Source organism: Podarcis filfolensis, assembly GCF_964270895.1.
Source record: "Podarcis filfolensis genome assembly, chromosome: 1".
Taxonomy (NCBI): domain Eukaryota; kingdom Metazoa; phylum Chordata; class Lepidosauria; order Squamata; family Lacertidae; genus Podarcis; species Podarcis filfolensis.
Window position 1 is genome coordinate 94,748,525 of NC_139604.1, and position 26,476 is coordinate 94,775,000.

The 26,476-nt window shown below is 42.2% G+C and overlaps 1 protein-coding gene across 2 annotated transcripts; it reads right to left on the minus strand.

Annotated features, from left to right (window-relative positions):
- Positions 1-266: 266 nt before the first annotated feature.
- Positions 267-25,329, minus strand: BUB1B (BUB1 mitotic checkpoint serine/threonine kinase B). 2 transcript variants are annotated; one of them, XM_083611730.1, is made up of 23 exons: positions 25,055-25,329; positions 24,169-24,373; positions 22,458-22,517; positions 22,107-22,251; positions 20,424-20,620; positions 20,134-20,309; positions 19,851-20,047; positions 18,684-18,778; positions 17,053-17,279; positions 16,215-16,327; positions 15,947-16,098; positions 15,717-15,766; positions 14,323-14,404; positions 13,789-13,891; positions 12,296-12,582; positions 11,050-11,216; positions 10,130-10,273; positions 8,543-8,655; positions 7,109-7,270; positions 5,695-5,828; positions 4,708-4,879; positions 4,139-4,245; positions 267-814 (listed from the first exon to the last, which is right to left on the minus strand). In XM_083611730.1, the coding sequence occupies exons 2-23, from the start codon at positions 24,306-24,308 to the stop codon at positions 655-657; spliced, it is 3,183 nt and encodes a 1,060-aa protein (XP_083467856.1). In that variant the 5' UTR covers positions 24,309-24,373; positions 25,055-25,329; the 3' UTR covers positions 267-654. The 2 variants fall into 2 exon arrangements, with proteins under 2 accessions (XP_083467856.1, XP_083467857.1); XM_083611731.1 differs by lacking the exons at positions 267-814; positions 4,139-4,245 and adding an exon at positions 5,232-5,403 and having other exon boundaries at positions 4,741-4,879; positions 25,055-25,219.
- Between the last annotated feature and the right edge of the window lie 1,147 nt (positions 25,330-26,476).

Consider the following 26,476-nt stretch of genomic DNA (forward strand, 5'->3'; position numbering starts at 1 on the left):
ATTAATTATGTAAACAATTATTATATCTAGTTTTAACTTAAGTCCTGATATTTCAGTTCTTGAATTTTGTTACAGCTCAAACACACTTTTAGTTGTTGTGCCTACTCAAAATAAACTGGCAAATAAATACTTTAAAATAAATAAACTGCCAAAGCAAATTGTTGCAAGAGCCACCAGCAGCGTAACATTTCATCCCATTGTAAGTCACAAAAAAAACCAATAGCCTCAGCAACCAGGTGACAAATTCTGAAATCCAAGTGGCTGAATACAGGTGAGCACAATGTAGTTTTATTGAAACGTGTTTACAAGGAGTGGACAGAACAGGCCACGTATTTATAAGAATGCAAGGATAAAGAATTCAAGCTGCCATGAAACGATATTTACAGACATTTTAGCAGCTGTACACAAGGAAGCTTTTAATGTGGCACAGAGAGGTACCTCCAAAGAATAGACGAACTGTACATGTAAGTAAGGCATCTTTTACAAACGCTCTTTTACATGAAGAAATAAATGCAAGCAGTATTTCAACTGTTTATACACCTCGAAGTAAAAGAAGATCAAGCAAGAACTCTCACTTGTGCTTGGGGTGGGGGAGGTTGAAGCAAGGAGGGGTGTAGAAAAACTGGGTGGTTTTAGAAGGGTATTTCCTTTAAATCAGAAGAGGTTCCAGCTTTGCCTAGGGATCACTGAGGAAGAACTGTGAAATGCAGCAGTCAGTTCTTGTCTTAGCTCTCTCAGCAGAGGCACAGTAGACTCGCCTTTTGCGTTTAGAATTCTTTCAAAGAATTTACTCCACAAGTCACTGCCAGCAGACCTAAAACCAGATAGGAAAGCAATTTTCATTCAGAATGTCACACACATGGATGCTTGAGGATTCTTGCTTATATGTCAATCTCTCAATTTTCACTGAAAAGGGTATTTTGAGTCCATAGTTAAGAGTAGATAAAATTATTAAATTTCTAGCCTACAACTTTTAACACAAATTTTAGAACATAATTTACAGTAATACTGTGAACTGTACACTGACTGGATGTGGCAGATTTGAAATTTACTGCAGATCACCTGGGACTAAAAACCAGCTAGCTGCCAGTAACTAATACAGAGCTACAAACTGAAAAACTTGCGCACTCTTTACTGTTTGCTTCATTATGCCATATTGCTTCATTCAGTTTGTTTACCCAAAGGGCAGGCCCAGTTGAAGACAAATAACTCCAAGGAGGTATATATTCACTGCAGCTCTTGCCTCTTGCCATGCACCTTTTACCTGTTAACCAACATTTTTTTTTATAAAAAAAGGGTACTGGTTGTACAAAAACCATACTGTAATAATTTTCACTGGCTAAAAAAGGCACCACCACATTTGCATTCACATGCTTCATTAATTCAAGATATGTACTCAGAGTAGTGGAACAGAATTCAAACTTGCTTATAAGATATGTGCATTGCGTAATGGAATTTGAATTTTAAGTCTGGTTACTAATATTCTGCCACGTTTCAAAAGCAATAGTCTATATATACAGCTCTTTAGAAAGTTAGTTCTTGCTTTAATGCTACAGGCATGCAGAGATCTCCTTTCTAATTTCATAGATAGTATATGCCAAGTATTGACCATCCCTTTAAAATGGAAAATATAGTTGTGCTTAATCCAACAATCTAAACCCTTTCGCACGGAGCGCAATTTGGCAAATATTAGTTGATATTTGGTCACTCAACTTTGTCAGCCTACAGCTTTCTGCTTAAACAGCAGCACTGGAAATCTTTGAGGATATGGTAAAGGTAAAGGGACCCCTGACCATTAGATCCAGTTGTGACCGACTCTGAGGTTGCGGCGCTCATCTCGCTTTATTGGCCAAGGGAGCCGGCGTTTGTCCGCAGACAGCTTCCGGGTCATGTGGCCAGAATGACTAAGCCACTTCTGGCGAACCAGAACAGCACACGGAAACGCCATTTACCTTCCCGCCGGAGCGGTACCTATTTATCTACTTGCACTTTGTGCTTTTGAACTGCTAGGTTGGCAGGAGGTGGGACCAAACAACGGGAGCTCACCCCATCATGGGGATTCGAACCGCCGACCTTCTGATCGGCAAGTCCTAGGCTCTGCGGTTTAACCCACAGCGCCACCCTTTGAGGACATGGTAACATTCAGTATAAACCTTTGCACAAGAAATCAAATTCTGCATGTGAGAGTTCTGTGGCACTTCAAGTAGGAATGGGGAACCTATGAGCGCTCCAGAAGTGTTGGGCTACAACCCTCATCATCCCTGATCATTGGTCATGCTGGCTGGGGTTGATGTCCAACCGCATCTGGAAGGTTACAGCTTCCTCACCCCTGACCTAAAGCATTCCTCCTACCAGCTCTCAAGAAAAACCTCATCCAAGAACCAGGAATGAAACAAGTTGAAACAAAAAGCGTAACACCAGCAGCTGCAAACCCCATGTAGTGCAAATGTGATTAGTATCTGTATTTTAGAGAACCAGGCTTGCCTAGACAGAGTGTTAAGTGTTAACTGAAACACCTTAGTCAGTTTTGCCTATCTGGAAATCTTCTATCTACGTAATTTAAGATTCAGTTTAAGAACAGGAACAAGGAGTTCCTGCATACATACACAAACACTTTTGGCAAAGGCATCTCTTTTTCTGCAATATTCTGAACCTTCCAATCAACGTAAGAAAGCGCTGAATATACTGCTCCTTGCAAACCCATCACACCCACACCATGAGCCAGCTCCATGAAGAACTGCTGCTGATGTAAAACTATCTATATTAAGCCCATCTATAAAAGCAGATGGCTATAAAAAGGCAGCTTTGTTCCAACTCTTTAGAACACATAAAGTGCAACAGATTTTCTTCTGCATTGGAACAGACTTAAACAGGAATTGCCAGGATGGTTGACAGCAAAAAGGAAAGGCATCAATTTGCATCAACCATCTATATACCCCCTTGATTCTACTTATGTAGGGGATTAAAAGCAAAATATAATAAAGAGACAGGATAAGTTGATTGGTAAACATTGCACAGCAGACCACTCTCTTGGGCAGCCTTCACCATTCTGATGCCCTATGGATGTTCTGCACTGCAATGCCCATCAGAGTCAGCCAAACCAGTCTACAAAAAGTTAACATTCCTCCTTCAGAGAAAAGATTGGTATACTACAGATCTAAAATACATATCATTCCATGTCTGAGATAAGTCAGCAGGTGCAAGGTCAGCCAAGTCAGTTTACTATGGCAATGGCCCAGTGCCATCTTTATAAGTAAGGCGAGTCAGTGAGTGCTGTCTATGAGTTGGAGTCTGTGTTATGTCTTGAATTGCTGGAGCAAAGAAATATTTCCTACTTGCATACAGATGTATCTGCAAAGCCTACAAACTGTATGTATACAGCAACGTCCAAAACTGAAGCTTGATCTTCTGTACTGGTTAACAATTTGGGACCTTAAGCTATCTCTATGTGGTGACTAGAACTGGGGGCAACTTCCACCTGGGGGGTATCTCACCTAAGATCTCCAACACATCATCCCTGACCATTGGCCATATTGGATGAGGCTAAAGGAGTCAGAATCTATCATCTGGAGGGCCACAGGTTCCTCATCCCTGGGTATACGGCATTGGGAAACAGAGAAGCAATGGTGTCACAGCTGATGATGTCTGGCCTCTGACACCTTGGCTTCCAAGCTAAAGATGTTGGCCATTCCTGAACCAGAATGTAGCAGTGGTGTGGATATAAATTTGCTCCAGAAAATCAAACATCAAACTGGCTTGAAATTCAGTTGCACAGCTACATTGGTATCCCTTCTCCTCCCTCAAGACCTGTTAGCATCCCTCACCACTTTACAATATAAATAGTTGGGGAATAGGGATCTCCTAACAACTCTTAGCACCCTTAACCACACTTCCCAGTGTTCTTTGGGGAAGCCATTGCTGTTTAAAGTGGTATATTACTTTAACTATACAGTGCAGATGGAGCCTCCAATTTGCTCTGTTCATCAACTGATCAATACATGTAGCCCTAACTCAAACATGCACATACCATTAGCTGGCAGACGTTATCATTTCTACAACTATGAATCAGAACCAGTCAATAGAGGAGATAGAACTAATAGTCTAATACAGGAGATAGAACTAATAGTCTAATACTTACTGAGATAAGTCTCTCATAGTTTTCCAGTGGCCTTTCTCCTGATAAACTTTCATGGGCTCCCCAAACAATATTAGATGTATTGTGTCTGCAATGCCAAGCAAGTCCACCTAAAATCACAACATCATTAGTCAGACTTGGTACTGTCCTCACCTGCAGTTTTAACACCCACCATCATTTAAGTTGCACAGTAAAACAATTTGAAAACTACTCCAGAAATACCATTATCAGCTTCTATGATGTCATTATGGGGTCTTCCAGTAAGTGATGCAAGAATTTTTTTTTTAGAAAACAATTCTTACAAATTAAATATAAAAAAGCAAATAGTGGCAATTAGCTGCACATGGGAATAAAACAACAGGAGAAGTAGGCTGCCACCTTCTTTTAGCCAATAGAAGAAATGAAGACTAAGGTGAAAGGGGTGTTCCCATGTAAGAGAGTCTTGCATGGTTTGTGCAAACAGCTCCACAAATCCAGACTACATGCCACCTACATAAAAGGTCAGCACATCTGATTTTTCATAATGGCCAAGGGCTATCAACAGTATTTTTTCTACAGATACATGTATTCACCTGGTGAGGAAGTGATTTATCATCAAGGATCTGTTTCCCGTTCTGGGTCTGAGCTATTGGAAAACTTTTTAGTGAATTCACTGCTGGCTGCAGCTGCAGGTCTAAGCTGTGGGAGAAATCCACTATTTTGAGAGCACTGGTGGTTTCAGCAACAGCGTTCGGATTGCAGATTCTGAGGAAAGATTTGTGGACACAAGTTTCTCGAATGCTCCATTGCACTTGCACTTCGCTATGCTGCTAACTCCCTCTAGTGTTTGTCTTAAGAACTGGTACTAAAAGGAGTTTACACTAACAGCAAATTATTCTATTATAGTTCTCAGTGTAGAATTAATGTGGATGAAAAACACGTTTTTGCTCCTTCTCCTTCTGTCCCCTTATTTCCCCGTAAAATCTTCTCCAGAGGTTTGGGAGAAGGAGTTGAAGGAAGAAGTCTCATTGCATTAGTGCAAGTACACTTAACCAACATTAGCTTTTTTCCCTATAAGAACACATCATTACAGACTGTAGAATAATCAGAATCTCACCCTCTGTTGGCATCAACCAGTATAGGACCATTTCTGTTACAATTCCTACATTTGAAAGCCAACATCCCCAGGGTACTTGTAGAAGTAAGCGCATAGTATAGCTACATATTTATGATCAAGACCATCAAAGGCTACTGAAAGCTTCAGCCAGGTCAACAAGCTGCTTAGAAGCCTCAAAGAAAGGTAGGACAAAAATAGAATCCACAAAGCTTTAATTTACTAGCAACAACTTTCTACATTATGATACTGTAATGATACAGTATATTAATAATAATATTAATACTCTGCATATTCTATTTACTCACAGCACTAGTACAAAACAAACATCCGACATTTAAAATTCCAGCCATCTGAACACCTTCTCCTCCCACCCACCCCGATCCAAATGACTTGTATCAATTCAGGATTAACTTTAGAAAGCACAAAGCCCAAGGTATGGGGTCACTGGAAAGGAGCAGCCAACCTGTCTCCCAAGAATAGTGTCCTTGGATGCAAATTTCCATGGACTATCTCCACTCTGTGTAATTTCTCCACCACTTCTAGAAGATTGTTGACAATCCACGTGACTGCTTCTTGGGGCAGGGTATGAATCATATCCTGAGAAGGAAAGAGCAACATAATCTATTACAGTACTATGCCATCATGCTCCAAGCAGGTACATTTGATCATAGGTGGGAACCTATTGGGCTTGAAGAGGGTGATTTTGTCAAAACATGGAAAATAGCAAGTGTAATGTGTATTATAAGGACTCAGAATTGGCTTCCCCTTACTCAACCAAGTGATCACACTGATAAAACAAGTCTCTTGTACTTTTCCGCAGTTATATGACCAAGACTCTGGATGGATCATTTAAACAGAAACATGTACTTTAAACCATTTAGCACAAGTTATACTGGAAGCATTTGAGTTCATGCATAAGCATCAGCATTCTACTAGCTCAGGGCAAAGGGATCTGCATTATTAACTATATGACTCGGGAACCACTCAACATTGTAGCAATGTGCTTTGGTACAATTGGGGTTATGGTCATACTCTAGATCAGGGGTAGGCAACCTAAGGCCCTTGGGCAGGATGTGGCCCAATTGCCTTCTCAATCCTGCCCACGGACAGTCCGGGAATCAGCATGTTTTTACATGAGTAGAATGTGTCCTTTCATTTAAAATGCATCTCTGGGTTATTTGTGGGGCATAGGAATTTGTTCATTCCCACCCCACCCCCCCCAAAAAAATATAGTCCGGCCCACCACATGGTCTGAGGGACGGTGGACCAGCCCACGGCTGAAAAAGGTTGCTGACCCCTGCTCTAGATAACAAGCATGGAAAATCTGAGTGCGCCAGAAAACAAGGCCAAGAAGATGCATATATCACCCGCACCTTAGGACTGATTCTCGCATACAAGTCCTGCTTGGCTTTTTCCTGCACTGTATTGCTTGAAGATGCAAACTGTAAACTCAGGGATTTATTTATGTGGCACCATCCAAGTTGCACATCATACTTGATGCAAATAATGAGGTGACTTTCTGCCCAACCACAGCAGACTTACACTTTAAACAAAGGCAAATGGGAGGTGACGGGAGACGGGGAAGGAACTGAAGGCAGGGCTAAACAGAAGAATACTGTATGCTGTTACTGCAGTTCCTCCAGCTTAGTTATGGTAGGGATATGGGGGACTCCTATAATCACTTGGTGGGGGAAACTAGAGAAAATGGCTTCCAGCTCTGTCTATGCACTGCCTAGTTCATAGTAAACGTTTCTTCACATGGTTGTGTCTATGCTCACATGGCCACATGGAGAAGGATAAGTGGAACCAACATTTTCAGACTCATTTTCAATATGCACCTCAACTCTGCCCATCATACTAGGGTTATCCACACTGACCTGGACAGTAAAATCATTTATCCCCTTGTGCAGAGTCACACAGCCATTGTGATATAAGAAACAAGAGCAGTTTGCATTAAAGCTCTGATCAAACTCAGTGCCTAGACGCTCTTGGAGTTGCAGTGTGATATAGAAGTCCCATGGCAGAGGTTCTGAATGCACCTAAACAGAAGGAAAATAAAAATACCTATAGTTGAAACTGCACCATTGACCTAAATGATTGTTCACACAGAATCCAGATGACTTCTGTGCTGGATGGCAGCCTCTATGCAGCATATTATAATCCTGAGCTGACATGACAGGCCTCACAGCATAACTAGGAAGGCTATTTTTATACTGTCATCTCACCCAACGACATCCATGCTTACAATGTGCTCTAGAATTACTGCCAATACAACTTATATTGGATAACACAGCACAGCTCCACCAAAGCAGTTTGGAAGAGATGTGAATGCAAAGTGGCCCATCCCAACCTAAACATCTTACAGGGAAGTTATAAATGACCTGAAGAAGTGTGCATGGACACAAAAGCTCATACCAATAACAAACTTAGTTGGTCTCTAAGGTGCTACTGGAAGGAATTTTTTTTATTTTGTTCTGAATTAGAATGTTCTCCTTCACGAAGATGCAAGAATATGGTAAACAAAAAGAGAAATCAAAACACAAGGACTCCTCATTAAAACTTGCAATCTTCATCAAGACTCTCACCCAGGTGAATGAAAAGTAAAGTTATGTTATACTGCTTATTTAAACTGAACTGCTAAAAGCTGTTTTCCACACACCCCACTACCAATAATGTCTGGAACAAGCAAGCCTTCAACAGCATGATAGAGCCCATTCAGAATATTAAATATAAGATAATAACTAGTAAAAACAGCACATGACGGAAATAGTATATCATTTAAACATTATAAAACCCCAAGAAGTCAATAAAAAAAGAAAAGGAACCAAGGACATTAACCATAGGTGATCAAGGATAAGGCCTACTCCACTATAAAACCTGTGTTGTTGAAGTCCCTTCCCAAGAAAACTTCAACTGGTATGAAGTCTCTGTTATGGACACCAGGTTAATACAGTTTTATTCTCACATGCTATTAGCTGAACTGAACTTATGATTTTTTATAACTGCTGCTCTTTGGCTAGGCTATGCCCTTACATTTCAAAGTTGGTTTTATGGTGCCTTTCTGCTTTTATGCTGTTGTAAATTTAAGATACTTTATAATATCAACACAGCAACATTTTATTGTGTATTTTTGTTCCTAATTTGGGAGCTACCTTGGAGATTTCAACAAATTGAAAAATGGGGCATCTAGCTATTCAGAACAGAAATAAGAGGGCCCAAACACAAGTCAAGGAAAAATAAGAAGGGGGTTGATAAAGGAGTAGTGAAGATACTGTGGAGTTGGGTGAACTATAAGGAGGACACTTATATACCTTTATTAAAACTGTATTTGAGTCTTCATCTGCACAGCTGGTTGCTACAGCAGAAAACAGCTTGTCACCTTCACTGATCAGATGCTCCTGAGTGATAGAGTATTTCACACCCCCTGTTGAAACATAATTTTAAGACTGAAGTAATCATGGCCACCACATGTTGAAAACAATCTCTGGAGAGAACATTCTACAATATAGATAATTAAAATTTAAGAAAGCTGACTTCTGTTGCCTTTAATGTTTTCAAACCTGAAGTGTGAATCATGCATAAGATCATCCAGCCCTTTCTACAAATTTGCAAATAACATGTTTTTCAATCACTGCCTCACAATGGGCAGGAGTCAACTAATGAGTCCCACCAGCAGAAGCACTGTGCAAGGACTTCCACTTGCTCCCCCCCCCAAAAAAAGGCTTTGGGGAGGGAAAAGAACCTACAGAACTGCATGTGGAGGAGATTTGGGGAGGGGGTCATTACATCTGGCAAGCCAAAATGCTTTCCCTGACATAAATTGTCTTACCATGACATCAAATTCCTGCCCAGAATTGACAGGTGCTGTCATATATTTTTTAATTAATTCGGACAGCTACAGCTCGCTTTGCTTAGTTACTATGTATTTTGGAAAATGGCCCAAGTGTTCTCTATGCCTTTGGATACCTCTTAAGATATTGTAACCAAACTTTGCATTTTGGTTCCTAAGCTCAAAGAGCAGGTTTTTGTCTGCTTGGATACAATTAGACAATTTTGCTTCAAGCTGCAGGCTTCACCTTTCAAAACTGTACTAGTTTTGGTATTTCTTAGAATTTCTGAGCAATGCCAAGTACAAGGCTGCTAGTGTTACATAACAAAATACTAGTTCAAGCAAATAAGTAATCCATTCAAGATACCACAAGCTAGGCTTAAGAAACACCGTATTTTTTGCTCCATAAAACACACTTTTTTCCTCCTAAAAAGTAAGGAGAAATGTCTGTGCGTCTTATGGAGCAAATGTGTGGCTCCCTTTCTGGCCCCGCCCCCTTGCCCAGGCCTCCATTGTTGAATGTTCTGCAGACGGAGGCTGTTTGTTTCCCCAACGACATGTGACCGGCTGATTAGATTATCTATCTGGAAACTGTAGAAAAGGCTCCCTTTCCTTTCCTAAAGAAGCTGCAGAACTGTGAGTTGAACCCCATAAAAACAGGATTTTTTTCCCTTTGCAAAGTAAGCTCAACAACTTTGAGCTGATCCTCAAAATAGGGGGCTTTTCCCCTTTGCAAAAGAAGCTGCACAAGTGTGAGCTGATCCCCCCCAAAATGGGGCTTTCCTCCTTTCCTCCTCTAAAAACTAGGTGCGTCTTATGGAGCGAAAAATACAGTATTCATAATATTACAAAGTTTACTGATAACTATTCTTCCACACAGCAGCATTATGAGACCAAGCAAAGTGAACTAGGTGGGAAAATAAAGCATACTGGTTTGAGGAGCTTGTGTGCGCACATTTTTTATATTTCAAATAAAAAGAAATCAGAAACATCATGTGCAAACTAGGCTACAGGTTTTAGGCTGCTCAGAAGAATTCTAGCATAACAAAAAAAATCTAATCATTTTTACCAATACAAATTTCTTTTCCTAGCTCCATCCAAGGCATAGGCTGAGCCTCCAGTTTAAAGTCAGGAGACTTTGTCAACAAGTCTGGAAGGGGTTGCAACAGTTGTTTGCGCTGCTCGGCATTCCACAGCCTGTCAGGAGAGTAACCTAAAACAGGCAAACAAGCAAAACTATCAGTTACAAGTTACAACTATTGATAAGGACTGCATGGGCATCTCTCTCCACTGAAGATATTAATATTTCTTTTATTTCCTAATACATTCTCAAAATTCAATCATTCAAGCAATTTAAACATTTTTGTTCTAGAATGAGTTCTGCTTTTTCTGCCTTAACACTTAAGATCACTTCTCTTTTAACCTCTGCTTACACTACTAGCTTTAGCTGATTTTTCACTGTCATTTGATAAAGCTGTAGGATACACCCCATACCAAAATACTGTCAATCATTAAGATAAAAATACTTATTGTTCCATCGGTCGTTTATCAAGCTAAAGGTAAAGGACCCCTGACAGTTAAGTCCAGCCAAAGGCGACTATGGGGTGCGCTGCTCATCTCACTTTTCAAGCCAAGGGAGCCGGCATTTGTCCACAGACAGCTTTCCAGGTCATGTGGCCAGCATGACTAAACCACTTCTGACGCAACAGAACACTGTGACGGAAGCCAGATAGCATGGAAACACCATTTACCTTCCCACCACAGTGGTACCTATTTATCTACTTGCACTGGTATGCTTTTGAACTGCTAGGTTGGCAGAAAGCTGGGACAGAGCAACGGGAGCTCACCCCATTGGGTGGATTTGAACTGCTGACCTTCCGATCGACAAGCCCAAGAGGCTCAGTGGTTTAGACCACAACACCACCCACTCCCTATGGTCGTTTATAAAGATCCTAGAGGTAGAAAGCAAGTCATCAGCAGCATACTCACTAGAGCCATTTTCAACGTCACTGACAAGTTCATCAGCTGAGGTATGACCCAACTCCAGCTTCTCTGGGATTTGTTGAAATTTAATGGTGGAGATATGTGTAGGGGAACATGAAGACGCTGAAGATGCTGAAGAAATGGTATCTTCCTGACTTGCCTCCATAATTGGGCTATACATAATTGGGGAAAGATATTAAGATTTGTATCTGACAGATTTATTCACTCTCTTGACAATTCATAATGCAACAGTTTAACATCCTATCCCTTTAATGAAAAGAAGTTTCAAAAGCATCATATAAAGCAGGGGTGTCCAACAGGTCGATCGGGATTGACTGGTCGATCCCCAGGAGGTTGCAATCAATCGCGGGCTCATTTTCCTTTGCTTTTGCCTAAATGCACCTGGCCCCTCTCCCCTGCCTGGATTTTCTCCTGATATCTGTAACGGAAGATGGAGTTTTTGCTGCGAGGCAAACGCTTTCACAGTGCTGTTTTGGTAAGCGACTAATCCCATTCCCCCTTAAAAGTCTCTCCCCCCCAAACAGAACCCCAACTAATTGGGCATAAAAAAAGTCAACAACTTTTACCGGAACCCAAAAAAAAGGGGGTAGATCACTGTCAGATTTTAATTCTGAAAGCAGACCACAGTACCTCCGGAGTTGGCCACCCCCGATATAAAGCACAAATAGAAATGAAATAGTTCAATTTTTAAAGAAAATATTAACAGGTGCTTCAATATTCATACCAAACTGTCCTACTTGGAACCTGTTTGGAAGCTATTTCACCCAGGATTCTGCACAGGATTGTTTTGGGAGTGGACCTCAAGATTGTGCACTCATCACCCATGCTCCTTACCACATTTTTGATACAAACCTGGGGGTGAAATAGCATCAAAGCAGATTGGGTTTTCAGTATCATGAATCCGTTAAAGCTTTCAAAATTCTCACAGGACCCACAGAAAAAGAAGTTGTTTTTGGAAAAGAATCAGAGAGAGAAAAAGGCAATACAGGCAAAAAAAAAAAAAAAAGATGTATGGGTAATGAGAGCGAAATAGTAAGTAATATCTTAGTATATAGAAAGAATGTCTCCATACTGCAGCTTGCATGGTTGCCAGTAAGCAAAGAAGGCCACTGAAAAATTTGAGCCACCATGGAACACTGAATCATGCAGTTCCTAGTATATGAAGGCAAGGCAGACATGTGTCCCACCCTAGATAAAACCACATGAAGCCCACTGAATCCTCTTCAGGTACCTCAGCTTCTTCGTAGAGAGGGCCTCAGCGTACTGATTTTCACTAAGAATTGTCTGCTGGCTCAGAGATGTAGGCTTAGATTCTGGATGTTCTTCCTTTGGTTTGTCTTCAAGCTTGTCATCAAGCTGATTTCTCTGTTCTGTTATCCCATGGAAAGGGGTTGATGCCAGGTGGGCAGCTCTAACAAAGTCACAGGTGTCTTCAGGATTAGGACAAAGGGTTTTGTTCTTATACGAGCTTGTAAGAATTGCATCTTCATTCAACGGTTCAATTCCATTGAGCTCAGCCTAGAGAGAAACACATAATAGCCACCACCAAAAGGTATTTTTTGTTTTCAGAAATTTTGTCCCAAAAAAAAAATCTACCTGCTGAACAGCATGCAGGTACATCTATGGTAAGAATTTACTTCTGCACCACTTTGCTCATTACCCAAGTAAGAGACCACCTTCTAAATGAAACATGGAACCAGGGAAATTAATTCAAGTCCAGCATCCAGAAGGGACCCAAAGTTTATAACAGCTATGCAATAGGGCAGACCTCAACTTAACATGGTTATTCTAGCTGAATCACCAGTTACGAAAGTCTGCCACAAGGGGCATCAGTACAAGGGTTTTATAGGCAACACACAAACAGCTAAACATTTGAACATTCTTAAAACAAACATCCTTAGGATGGAGTCTGAATTAGGTCACCCATATGTCTTAAGTCAGGGAGTATCAATTTTGGATTTCTCAGGGGACATGCTCTTCTCAGATACTAGTCCTGAAAGCCAGAAGGAATTACGCTAGACTGTGGGTAGGCAAACTAAGACCAGGGGGCCAGATTTGGCCCAATCGCTTTCTAAATCCGGCCCGCGGACAGTCCAGGAATCAGTGTGTTTTTACATGAGTAGAATGTGTGCTTTTATTTAATTTGTGGGGCATAGGAATTTGTTCATTCCCCCCCCCCTCAAAAAAATATAGTCTGGCCCCCCATAAGGTTTGAGGAACAGAGGACCGGCTTCCTTCTGAAAAGGTTTGCTGACCCCTGCACTAGACAAACCAGCCCCTTCACAAAGTCAACAGCAGCAGCTTCAAGAAATAAGAGCTTTATCTTGGGAATGCCTAGGCTACTGAAATCAGAACATTATTATTAAAGTGTGGAAACAGAATTATCTTTAAAACTGTTGAAATTTATCTCTCACACTTATACTCTCATAGGGTTGCTGGAGGCCAGACAAAATTGGTTTAGTGGTCTGACCCAGCTCAGAGTTGTCCCACCCCACCCCCCGCAAGTCTACACTGGTTTGAAACTGATTTAACACAACAGATCCTTCACACATGATGGGTGACATATATTTAAAGGTAAGCAGTGCATACATATGTACACTTTGGTCAATGTGTGAAGTGGTCCTTAGTGATAAGATGCCACAAGTGTTCATGTGTATGCCTTCATTTAAGAGGTAACAGGATATTCTACATAGAATCAATGACTCTAAGCTATGAAAAACTTACAAATTTTTCAGGGGATATATTTTCCTTGGCAGTTATACTTTCTGAAGGTTTGCGAACAGCAAGAACTCGTCTGGAACGTACCACTGGAGGGCCAGTAGAAAGACTAAAGGAAAAAACAAATATATGAACAGGTTGACTTCGAATGCCAATTCATTCCATTCAAGAATTTCACCACTTGCATTCATTTTCTTCTGGGTTACAGGATTACAAACATACTGTACAAATACAGCTCTACACGTACATTTAAAAAAAAATTATAGGTGGTATAACCCGTATTTTAATAAACTGGTTTTTGTTTATTTGTTTGTGTCTCCCCCCCCCCATTAGGTTTTATTGTAATTTCATTGGTGTTAGCCGCCCTGAGCCTGGCTCTGGCCAGGGAGGGTGGGGTATAAATAAAATATTATTATTATTAAAGCATAAAGAAAGATCAATGAATTTTCTTGATCATGAAATTGATCCCAACATAGAATGCTTTTAAAACAAATTGAGATCACTCTGTCTCCTGCTGAGAAATTAGTTACACACAGTTACCTGGTACTCGCATTTTCTGATGCAGATTCCTCAACAAATATAGAAAATGTCAAAGGATTCACTGCAGAAGGAATCTCAAAATCTGTGGAGAGGAGAGCCAATAGACTTAAAAGCTGTTTGGAATTATTTGAGAATATACTTTTTACTGAACACATTGCAAAGGTGCAGTGCAATCAGCCAATTCCAGTAGCCCATCTTCACATCAGCTGACCATCTAGCTCACCAGCAAGTTCTACTATAACAGTGAGGATGAAAACCTATAGCAGGAAGCACATGGTATCCACTAAAGAAGTTCTCAAAGCAACACGTGTGTGAAATAATGCAACTGTTTCAGCCATTTTACATTCTGTTTGTTGTAAAAGGTTTAGAGCTTTCTGTGCAGGAAGACAAGAAGTTCTTCCTATGACACTTGACACACAAAAGGAAAATGGCAAGTCTAGCAACTAAAAGGGGGAGAATAAGCAACGGTAATTAGGGGGAAATGAACACACATAGAATCTACTGTCCTGATTAGTGAAAAGGTTGCAAGACAGAGTAACATGATGAACTCAGACTAGATGTTCTCTTGGCCTAACTTAGGTCACATGCTTACAGTTTTGTGGCTCTCACAGTGGCTAGGAATAGATTTTTTAAAAACAAAATGGGTTTGTTTTTAAAACTGTAATTTCTACACTTCTGTTAAACAATTTAGATAAACATGCTAGCTCCTACAGTTAATCTACAAAACGTATTTGAGCTAAAGGAGACTTCCTCTTGTCAAATGAGGAACCAACTTTATCATTTCATGTATTTACACTCATTTTCATCTGAGGAAAACATGCTGTTCTACTGTGACCAGCAACTTTCAAGTTTTCATTTTTGCTTGCTGCTTTGTTTTTGTGAGGGTGAGGATGGATCAAAGCAAAGTAAAGCAGGAAGGAACAATACTGGAAAGAAGAAATGGGTTGCTGACTTCTGTGTGTCCAGGGCCAGACTGCCTTATAGCAAGCCTTCCAAAGTGGTAGGCCCAGAGTCAAAGAGCAAGCAAGGCTTTAGACAATTAAGTATCAGTAATTAGTCAAATATTGGTCACCCAAAAGAAATTAAGCATAAGTAGACATAGGGGTCAAGTAACGGGGGGAACTGAAAAGTAGGGGGAAATGAGAAAGAAAGATTAGAGGCAGTCTCAGATTCTATTCCACCAGGGTAAAGAAAAACCTCAAAAACAAGTAGGCAGACACACACTGCCCATTGCCCCCTCCTGCTGCTCCTCAAATGATTAAAATTAGCCTCAGTCATTTAACAGAGTGTGCATACTGCTTAATTGTAACTAAAACCTCTAAGTGGTATTATTGAACACATAGGAGGAAAGTCAAGAGACTTCCTTCAGGCAGAAGCCAACGAACAAAACTTACCGCTAGAACTTGATTTCTCGTGTGGAACATTTCCAACCAGATCAAGATTGCTATAAAGAAAGCATTGGATTAAAAAAAAAAATACAGGGCACCGTTCAGATCACAAGAGCAGACAATATAGTAAGCCACCCCACACCACTCTGAAACATATTTTGAACTGGCATATCATTTACATATCTGACAATTTAAAAAAAGAATTTTCTTTTCTCCAGAGCCAACTCCCACTTTACCTTTTCAATGAAAAAACATCTGAAAGGCATTCTTCAACAAATGCTTCATCATCGGCCAGAGAGAGCTGTCTCTCCTTTAAAGGAGATTCCTTCAGAATCTCAGCCTCTGCCTTGTCAGAAGACACACCTGCAGGCTCCTGCTCCACTACTTGCTGAAATAGTTGAAGAGAACAATTTGCTCACAAACCATACTCCAAATTACGTTCCATATGCTCTAGAAAGGCCACTGCAAACAAATAGCCTACCAGAAATTAAGGTGGGATATTACCTGTGCACATGATCTCTGCTTATCATTTCCTTGCTGCTCTCTCCCCATCTTCTCCAACTCCTCAATTTTCCTTTGTAACTCAGCTTTTTTCTGTGCTAAGGCCTGTAGTTCCTCTGTATGAAAGAAGGTAACAAATCACCACATATTCTCCACAATAGAAGCACAGCTAGAAAGACCATGTATAGTCCCAAACCTTTTCCCAGGTTGCCCTGTTGTAGACTTGGGGTGGGAAAGGGACTGCACATCTGAAACACAAGGCTCCCAACCAAAAGAAAAGAAAATGGACGCTAGTCCCTTGTCAAGTTTATTTCCTACCACCTGCAACATGCAGTGGAACTCTGCTGTTGACTAAGTTGAAACACATTTCTCAGAGGAGAGGGAAACTGAACTGAAGGCTGCAATGATCCTACACAAACAAGGTTGCTGAACAAACAAATACTGTAAGGCATTTACACATTGAGTATTCTAGAGTAAAGAGAAAGGGGGAACATACTTTGTTCTTCCTTGACTAACTCACCTTCCATCTCTGTTTTTTTGTTTAGAAAGAGGATTGCCCCAAGGCATAGACTTACACAGAAGGGCTTACTAGCAAACAAGGCAGGACACTACAGTGCACTCTGGCCAGCTTAGAAAAATAATCTATAGGACGAGAATTCTTTGAAGAAATAGAGTATTTGATGATGAAAGCATTTCCTTGACTTGTAACATGATCCAAAAGTGCTTTTCAACCAATTTCTTTCTAAGAAACTAGCACAGGCTCTGGAAATCTATGCATTTTCTGACTAACATTAAGCAACACTGGAAGATTTTCCTGTATTTGCCCATTTCTAATAGATACCGTCTCTTCTCTTTTTTGCTTTCTGTCGGTATATTTCAGCTCTGATCTCCTCCAAGGAAAACTCCTCCACTCCAGCATACACTTTCTCTTTACAATACATTGGCTTTTCTTTCTTCTCCTGGCCATCCTGTTGATGGCTTTGCACACGATGTAGGGGATCCTCCTCCTTTCCAGGCTTCCAAGTGCTCAGTACACAGTTTATGCTAGACTCTATTTTACAAGGAGTCCTAAGGAGGGAAGTATGAAGCAAGAGTGAGGATTGGACCAGGTACTTAAGTGCAAACTATTAGGACAAGCTCTCTATCTAATGGGTATGGGATTATGCAATGGAACAAGTAAACAGGGTTGTAATTTTGGTATTTAAAACTGCCAACTATGTTAACACAAATATCACTGGGAAGTTACAGTCATGTTCAACAAGCAAATGTTTGAAACCAAAAGGAGGAAATGGTGATATGGTATAGCAACATACTCAACTTCATACGAATCAAATCATAAACTAAAATTTTACTATGTGTTCAGGAGCAATTTAAGGGCAAAATCTGTCTTGGTTATCCTGATAAATGCCCTTCTTCGTGAGAGGGACAGGACAAGTGCAACACTTGCTCCTGCTTGATCTCTCAGCAACTACTGATACTGTTGGTCACAGTATCCTCCTGAACTGTCCCTGTGAGTAGAGGGTTGGTGGCACTTTGTGTTTCAGTGTTCTACTTCAGTTAATGGGGATTATGCACCCATGCCGTTGCAGTTGTTATGTGGGATGCTACAGGGTGCTATTATGTCCCCAATGCAATTTAATACCTATTTGAAGCAGCTAGGAACACTCATTAGGAGTATAAGCTGATGACATCCAGCTCTTTCTCTGCAACATTTGAATCAGGAGAGGGTGTGACTGTTTTGAACTGGTCCTGGATGCAGTGATGAGCTAGGTGCAGACCAGCAAGTTGAAACATAATTCTGTTAAGAGGAAGACTCTGTGGGCAAGTGGTTCCCAGTTCCAGGCACTCCCTCAGAAATAACAGGGGGGTGTTTGCGGGGTGGTGGTGGTGTTCTAGAACTATCCTTGTCAATGAAAGCCACCGTAACTTCTAGGGAAAGGAACATCAATCAATATAAGTTGATACACCAACCATGTCCTTTTCTGGACAGGGATAACTTGCCATTGTGATTCAAGCATTGATAACATCACAGTTGGGTAACTGATCCAGGAGCTGTGGCTGTTGCAGAATGCTGTGGTCAAGTTGAGATTATACCAGAAGGAATTGCACCGGAAGTCAACTGCCTACTGGGCCATGTTCAAAGTCTTGTTACTAACACATGAGAGCCCTCAACAACTTGGGGTCAGATTACCTGTGATACTGCATGTGCCTTTATAAACCTATAAACTCATTTATTTCCCTATACGATCATTTAATCATAGCACTCTACAGAATATCACTGAGTGGGTGTGTTACCCAGGTTCAGGCATTTTCCTGCTATTTGTCCTGCATCCCTTTACCATGCATGAAGCATCATCAGTAGCTTTCGACATCTTGTAAAGACATACTTTTGTCCTGGCCTTCCCTAACCCATAAGATTGAACATTAGTTAATACTGAGTTTGTTTTTATTATACGAAGGCATAAAACCTACATTGTTTGTTGTTGTGCAGACTCTTCAACATATGGAGTAAAGCTGGGGACTACAGCAGGGGAGACAGTAGCAGAATCCAAATTGTTCCGAGGACGCTAAAGGGAAAGAAAACCAGTATCAGTATGTTCACATATGACCACACCAGTCTGTCACAGTGGCCTTTTTGATACTTCCATCAGAAAAAGGGAACCCTGACCGTTAAGTCCAGTCATGAACAATTCTAGGGTTGCGGCGCTCATCTCGCTTTACCGGCCAAGGGAACCGGCGTTTGTCCGCAGACAGCTTCCGGGTCATGTGGCCAGCATGACTAAGCTGCTTCTGGTGAACCAGAGCAGCGCACAGAAACGCCATTTACCTCCCCACCGGAGCAGTACCTATTTATCTACTTGCACTTTGATGTGCTTTCGAACTGCTAGGTTGGCAGGAGCTTCCATCAGATAGCCCTTTACAAAAAAAAGTGCACCATATCAGCCCTGCGAGCATTCCTTAAGAGTACCTAAATATAAAACCTGGGAAGCAGTATCACTAGAGACTGAAATTTCTTCTTCATTAGTTCATTATAGTAAGATAAATCAAAGCTAAATACAAGGCAAGAGCCTTTTCTGTCCCTGTGTAGAACCCACTACTTTGAAGTTAAAACCATGACTTCAACCTTCTGATCCAAGCCGCAAAGTATACCTTGGGTATTGCCTCCTATAGAACAAATTTCTTTTCCCCACATTTCCTCTTATGCAAAACAATGCACAGAACACATCTCTCGTCCAAGGATGAATGGCAAAGCATTTTGGAAAGCGTTTATATATCCCATCTAAGGCCTAGAGAGTGAATAACCAGGAGCTGCAGATTCTCCAGAAGCCCACACCCAAGGTTAAAACATCAGATGCTACCTGGTTTATGCATGCTAACCAGTGCTGCATGAAAAAGGATTGCAAGATAGATTTAACTACCAGGACATTAAGACAGGAAATACTCAGACCAAAAACTTTGAATGGTCTGAAATAGTCAGAGAGAGAAGAGCTTTAGTTTTAGACTGAGCCCAAGATTAACATTAAGAAAACAAAGGTGAATTCCCCACACTCAAAATAAGCATTTACTTTTGAAAGATATTCCTACATAGGCACCCATTATGTTCCAACTGTAGTGGGAAGATTCACCCTTTTTCCTTACCCTGCCTGTGTTCCAAGGTCCTGCCTGCAGTTCATTCTCTTTAGCCTTTACTGCTGGCGGTACAACCCATGGCTGTGGCACAAGTGCAGGAACCTCAGCTCTAGGAGCTACAACTCTGTTCTCATCAAATATGGCAAAGCCTGGGCGATGTGATGCTTGCTGAGATGAATTATGGAGTCTCTGTTCTTGGCTTGGAACTAGAAGATGACACTGAGGTTAAAGGTAAGTGTTCATTGTTCACATGTGAGACTTATTGTTTCTAACATAGACAAGCTCCACTTACGCTTCAAAGCATTTCCTACACGGCTGATTGGCGCTTTCACCATTTTCTTTCCTCTTCCCTTCAGTTCTGCCAGTGTAGCTCTTTGGGGTTCAGAAGCAAGAGCACCCAACTCCTCTTCCCCATCAGCATCTTCTAGATCTTGCAAGGCCTGTCGAGACACACGGGCCTGGAACTGCCTAGACACAGAAGTAGCAAGTTCTTTGCAGTGTAAATGACATTACTAGGGGTTTTGGGGGGGGGGGATTGCTTTCCGTATTCCCACAGGCCCAGTCTCTCTTGTGATAGGTTACCTGTGATGGGACTCTAGTTTATCTAAAGGCTCAGCTTTGAACTGCAACCCATCCTGGAATATCAAGTCAGCTTTCTGGTAATTCCCTCTTGCCTCAAGTTCCTCGGCCCAAGTGATGTAGAGTTGTGCCAGGGATTTGCCTATACCTTGGCTGTACATATAGCTATATAGGTCCAGCGGTTCACTACAACAGCTACCCTGCAAAATGCAATAGAAAAGTAAGGCTTTGTTGTATCAAAAGGGGGAGGTACAAATGTTCTTTTTCAGAGCAATTCTAGACTTCATCAACTTGGAATGCTCTGCAGCAATATGGAACAAAACAAAGCACACTTCTAGTCCTTGGGGTCTCAGAGACATTGGACTATGGGAGAATGAAGTGTTCTTTAAGCTGTTCACTCTCATTCTGTGATAAGCATGATCACCAGGATACTAAACAGTGCTCAGTCTGACCTGTGCTCAACATTCAAACTAGCCCTCATCAAAACATGAGAAGCAATTTTAAATTCAAATCATTAGCCCTTAGTCTTTTCTTTTTTTGGCTTATTTGTTATTCTAATATTTTTATTTTTTGTAAGCTGCTTAGAGGTTTTATTGTAATCAAGTAGAAATTAATACGGTTATATTTACATATGGTTAAAACAATGTTTCTAAAGCAAGAAACATGCTTAGTTTTTAGATAATTCACACATGACATAGCAAGCATCCCTTCCTGGACGGAGAGAGAGGAAGAATGCTTCTTAAGAATCTACTCGGCACCTACAGATTTTTAAGAGATCACCATATCCCTTATATAGTGTGGGAGTTTCTCCTAAAGGTCCCAAAGAGATCAGAAGCCTGCTCCACAGTAATTAGGAGCAGGGCTTTCAGTGTATCTGCTCCTGTTCTGTGGAACAGCATTCCTATTGAGATATGGCAGGTGATCACTATCTATTACACTTTCAAGAAACAATTGAAGGCATTTTTATTCTGACAAGCTTCTCCAGTTGAGTCAAGAAGTCCCTGCCATGGGCATCTCCTTATTTTCCAATTCACCTGCTGTTATTTTTTGTACTGTTCTTCAGCCATTTTTATTATATTGTGCGCATTGCCTTGAGACATATTTCAAAGGTGATTAACAATCAACAACAAATGTATAATATATATAAACTACCTGCTTAATCAGGGCTCCTTCTCAGTTTATTATTACATTTTATAGTTGCTTAGCATCTAGCCTGTCTCATGGCATTGTCATCAGTTTTGAAATGTACGGTTTTGATATTGTAATAGATACAGTACAAGAGATATGTCCTATTAGTATTAAACTCTTTTGGAAAACTAAGTAAGTCCAAAAATGATACAGTTGGATGATTCAGAGGAGAGGATCAACTAGGTAAAGGTTAGATTCCGCCCCCCAATCAAATCTAACTTTTTTGCTGTGGCGCATGTGTCATTTCAGCATGGGCAAGAATTAGCCAGTGCAAATGAATGCACACATCCTCCCATAAATGGAGACAGTTCATGTGGAGTGAACTGCCTCAAGAAAACTCATGAAGTACAATAACTTCTGTGATAGAATAAGAAAGTCAACGAAACTTATTGATGTTCAGAGCATAAAGTAACCTACTACAGTCTGACAAGGCTTAGAGCTCAGCAAGCTGGAACAGAATACACATGAGAAAATTCAAATAATATATCTATCACTCACAAATTTAAGCCAGAGACTGAGATAGCGGGGGTCTTGGTAATATCTCTGCTGCTCATTCAGTGCTTTAACAGCTCTCTCCAAAACAGCAGAAAGGTTGCTCTCTTTACCACCTTGAGGAAAGGTTTGCTCTGTCCATTTAATATACCTAGAGATATCAGAACAATTATGAGCACAAGGAAATGACACCTCTATTTGAGAATTGCCCATGTTCTCATTTTATTATTTTAAGTTTTTTATCCAAAGATCATCTGAAAACCTCAGGATATAAATACAAAATAAATAAAACAGAACAAGAACAAATAACAACCCCCCCACAACAAACCAATAATGCCCCCCTTCACAAAAGCTTACCTGTCCCAGACATCCAGTGGATCATCTCCATTATAAAAGCGAATTTCAGATTCAAATTCCCTGGAATTAAAGTAATCAGTACTTAAGTAGCTAGAAATATATATTTACTATTTCTTAGCATAATTTAAAAATTAGCATCAGAGATTTTTTCTCAGTTAAGTCTACTTTTCCTCACTATATACAAAGTATTTGATTAGCAAGATACCACATTTTGGAAAATTCTTTTTCAAAAGGTAGTAAAGATTCCAGGTTTATAATAGTGACTAGCTTGTCTGAAACAGTGGCGTAGCGTGGGGGGTGCAGGGGGGGCCGGCCGCACCGGGCGCAACATCTTGGGTTAGGGCAAATCCATGGGCTAGGGGGCGCAAATCCATGGGCTAGGGGGCGCAAATTACTTGCCTTGCCCCGGGTGCTGACAACCCACGCTACGCCACTGGTCTGAAATACTATTTTGAGGAGAACAGACAATGTTTTACTTGACTAACTTGTGCTGTTTGGATCTCAGGTAGCAGGGCTAGGAAAATTCAGATCAAAAGTCACTGAAAGTTGAAGGAGACAATACTGAACTAGATTGACCAATGGTCTGAATGAATACAAGATAGCTTCTTATAGCTGGCTTATAGTAGCCTATGTAAATATGAGGTTCCTGGATCCAGCGCAGATTCAATTGCTAGAATAGCCAGGCCAGCCTGGTAATGGCCCTATGGATCCTTAAGAGAACAAAGAGAGTGACTGCGCCAGAGGGGAAATGGGTGGGCCTCCTTTGACTGTTAGAAAGAAAAAATGCCAAAGTTAGGAGTCATGTAAGCCCAAAGCTGGAAGAAAAGCTGCAGACTGCAAAGGCAGAGAGGCGGCCATGTTTTATTTCTATTTGAATCTAAGGCCACTTAAAAACAAAGACCTTAAAGCAGTGGTTTCCAAAAGGTGTGGCACCCTGGGGTGCCTTGAATGATGGTCAGGGGTGCCTTGGGCAACACTGGCCTCCATTCCTCTTTCCTTCCCTGCCTCCTCTGATACCCTTTCATGTCTCTGTCTCCCAAAGGCTTGCATGGCTGTTTGTTGCAGCAGCCCTGGCTACAAGCTCCTCAGGTGAATGTGGTGCCTCTGGGGCTGGCCAGGGAGTGTTGGTTGCCAGGAGGTGAGGTAGCCTCTGAGTAAGCAAGCAAGTGCGTGAGGAAGCCCAGCCAGCCAGTCCACCAGCCTTTGCTGTTGGGAATGGACAGATAAATGGGAGGCCAGGCAGGCAGGCGCTGCACTGGACTTTCTTGTGCTTAATTGTGCAATGCCTGTCTAGGAGCTGAGTGCCCAGTGCTGAAGGAGAGCCTTTCTGCCATGCAGGCCCAGTAGTACCCGCTGCTGCCAATTAATGTAAGGTGCTGGCCTCACGTTCTCCTTTAGCCACTCTCCGTTGAGCCACTAAGGCTGAGAGCATCCTCTTCCCAGGCCCCTGTGGGGTGGTATGAGGAGGAATTTCTCTTTGGGGCGGGGGGGGGGGGGAGCTCAGAGACCAGGGGCAGCAGCCCAGAAGACTCCCAAGGAGAAGGAAGAGGAGAGGGTGGGAGGCTGAGGGAACTGCTGACATAACTGGGCTCCTGAGCCCCACAGGGGTGTCACAGAAAGAATGTAGTTGGTCAAGGGAGCAGTGGACTCAAAAAGGTTGAAAACCTCTGTCTTAATGGATAGAGAGACAAACAAACCATACTATGCTCACCGCTTTTGCTGCTGGATGGCTGTATGGCTGGAAACATCCAGCTGAGCCAGAGCTTCCTGTAGGGTAGCCATCACTCGTCCTTGCCTAAGAGGTTGCACATTCTCCTTGCTCAGCTCCCACTCGCTCCCATCCGAAGACATGGTAAACTGTATTTTATGCCCACAAGGCAACAGTGCCTAGGTGCACGACTCCAGGATTGCAAACCCTAGTGATAAAGAGAAATGAAAACAATGAGGATATTTGTGTGGAATGAAAGCAGGAATTCAGCTTGCTGGTATATTTCCTAGCAACCTGACAGTATACTTTTGCAGGCCACCCCAATCTGAGTGGTGCAAGATTCCAGGGGTTCCAGGTGCTTACCCTGGGTTCATGTTTCCTCAGAATGGGGACCAGAGAGACAGTCTTTAGGATATATGGCTTATTTATTTACACATATATATACAACCTGAGCTTACGGTGGAGGGGCTCACAGCATTAACACCCCAGAGGATATTGCTTCTCCCATAGCCGCAGCCTTGGATTCAAGCAGTAGTCGGGCATGTCTCTCCCTTACAGGCTTCCGCCTGCTACCTGCTTCTAGCTCACCCTTTCTCACACACAACTCTCCACTGTCTACTTGCGTGTCGCAACTGCAAGCAAGCAAAAACGTGGGAGGAGAAAGAAGCGTGTAGGTTCTTACGCTCTTGCCATTCCCTTCGCGGGAGCAAATGGGTTAGCAAGAACCTCGCCCCTCCCTAGCGCCGTATTTGTCCACCGGCTTAAGAACTGGCTCTCCACGCCAAAAACAAACGAACAGAGAGAAAGCAGAGACTCGCCACCCTTCGGCTTCCCTGCCCCGCAGAAGCACCGGCTCAGCTAAAGGAAAAGCAGAGCGACAACCGCTCACCTCAGCCTCTCGCACGGCCTGGGCCCGGGGGGGGGGGGAGGAGGCGCCTTCCGAGGGAAGCTGCTTCTCCGGGCTCCAGCTCCGAACTCTCGAGGCTCCTCAGCAAGTCTCTCCTCCGTCCACGTTCAAATATTAACCGCCGCACACACGAACACCCCTCACGAGACCCCGCTCCGCCTTATTGGCTGCCTCCGAATACTGCCGCCTGCCATTGGATGGTAGGGAATGCAAAGCATGACGGGTCCGCCGGTGCATGATGGGAACGGTAGTTCTCTCTGGGTGTCGCTTGAAAGCGAGGAGAGCGGGCGAAAGGGAGCTCGCTTCGCAGTGCCGCCTTCTGCAGGACATTCACTCCCAGAGCACGCCCGCTATCACTTGGGAATATGCACAGTGGGGCTTCCGAGTAAGCAGGCGCAGGTTCGGGGGGGCGGTGACCGAGCAGCGTGCGTGGTGCTTTACGGAGTACAAAAGAGCAGGTCCCTGCCCCGAGGACTTTACCATCTTAAAGTACGGTACAGAGAAAGAGAAGGGGAATAGTGTGTTGCAGCGGGCAGGGGCCAACACGGAAGTCAAGAACATGCCTCGTCAGGGCCGGATTTAGGTTTGATGAGGCCCTAAGCTACTGAAGGTAATGGGGCCCTTTATAAGTCCAGCTGTCCTTTGTCAACAACAAATTGTCGCTGTGTTTTGAATATATGCTATGTCGTAATTTATGGACCTAATAGGTATCTAAAGCCATGTGCACATGCAGAATGTAGGCACCCTATACTGTATTTAGAAATGAGCAAACCAGTGATATTTTAGGGAGCAGGCTAGCAGGCGGGGCCTATTACTTTCATCAGCCTATACAACACAAAATACTGTTGCTGTGTGTAGGTTTTATTTTATTTGTTTTTTATCTTATATTTTGGAAATGTACATCCAGGTTTTTTTTCTTTTAAATTTTTTGGGCCCCCCCCCAAGAGAGCGGGGCCCTAAGCTACAGCTTTTTTAGCTTATACAGAAATCTGGCACTGTGCCTCATGTTCATGTATGGGGACACCTGAGCGCCAGGTTTGCACATATGTATGCACACACACGCTCTTGCATTTTGCTCCTAGTGTTGCCAGGGGTGAAATATGTCAGGTGGGGAGAGACAGTGGCTTTCCAGGTGTTGCTCAACTCGCATCATCCCTGGCCATTGCCATTGGCTATCCTTGCTGGGACTGATGGGAGTGGCCGTTCAGCAACGCCTGAAGGATCAAAGGACCCCACACACCTGAGATATGTGATTTTTTTTCAGTGAATTAAGCTAAGGCAGGAGCTAGGGAGCTGTGGCAAACGCTTCGTGGAAAGAAGAGTAGTTCTTTGGGCAGTCTTTTGAATGACAAAAGCATTTCTGGGTGCAGCAGAACGATTTCCTGGCTCCACACTTCATTTCCT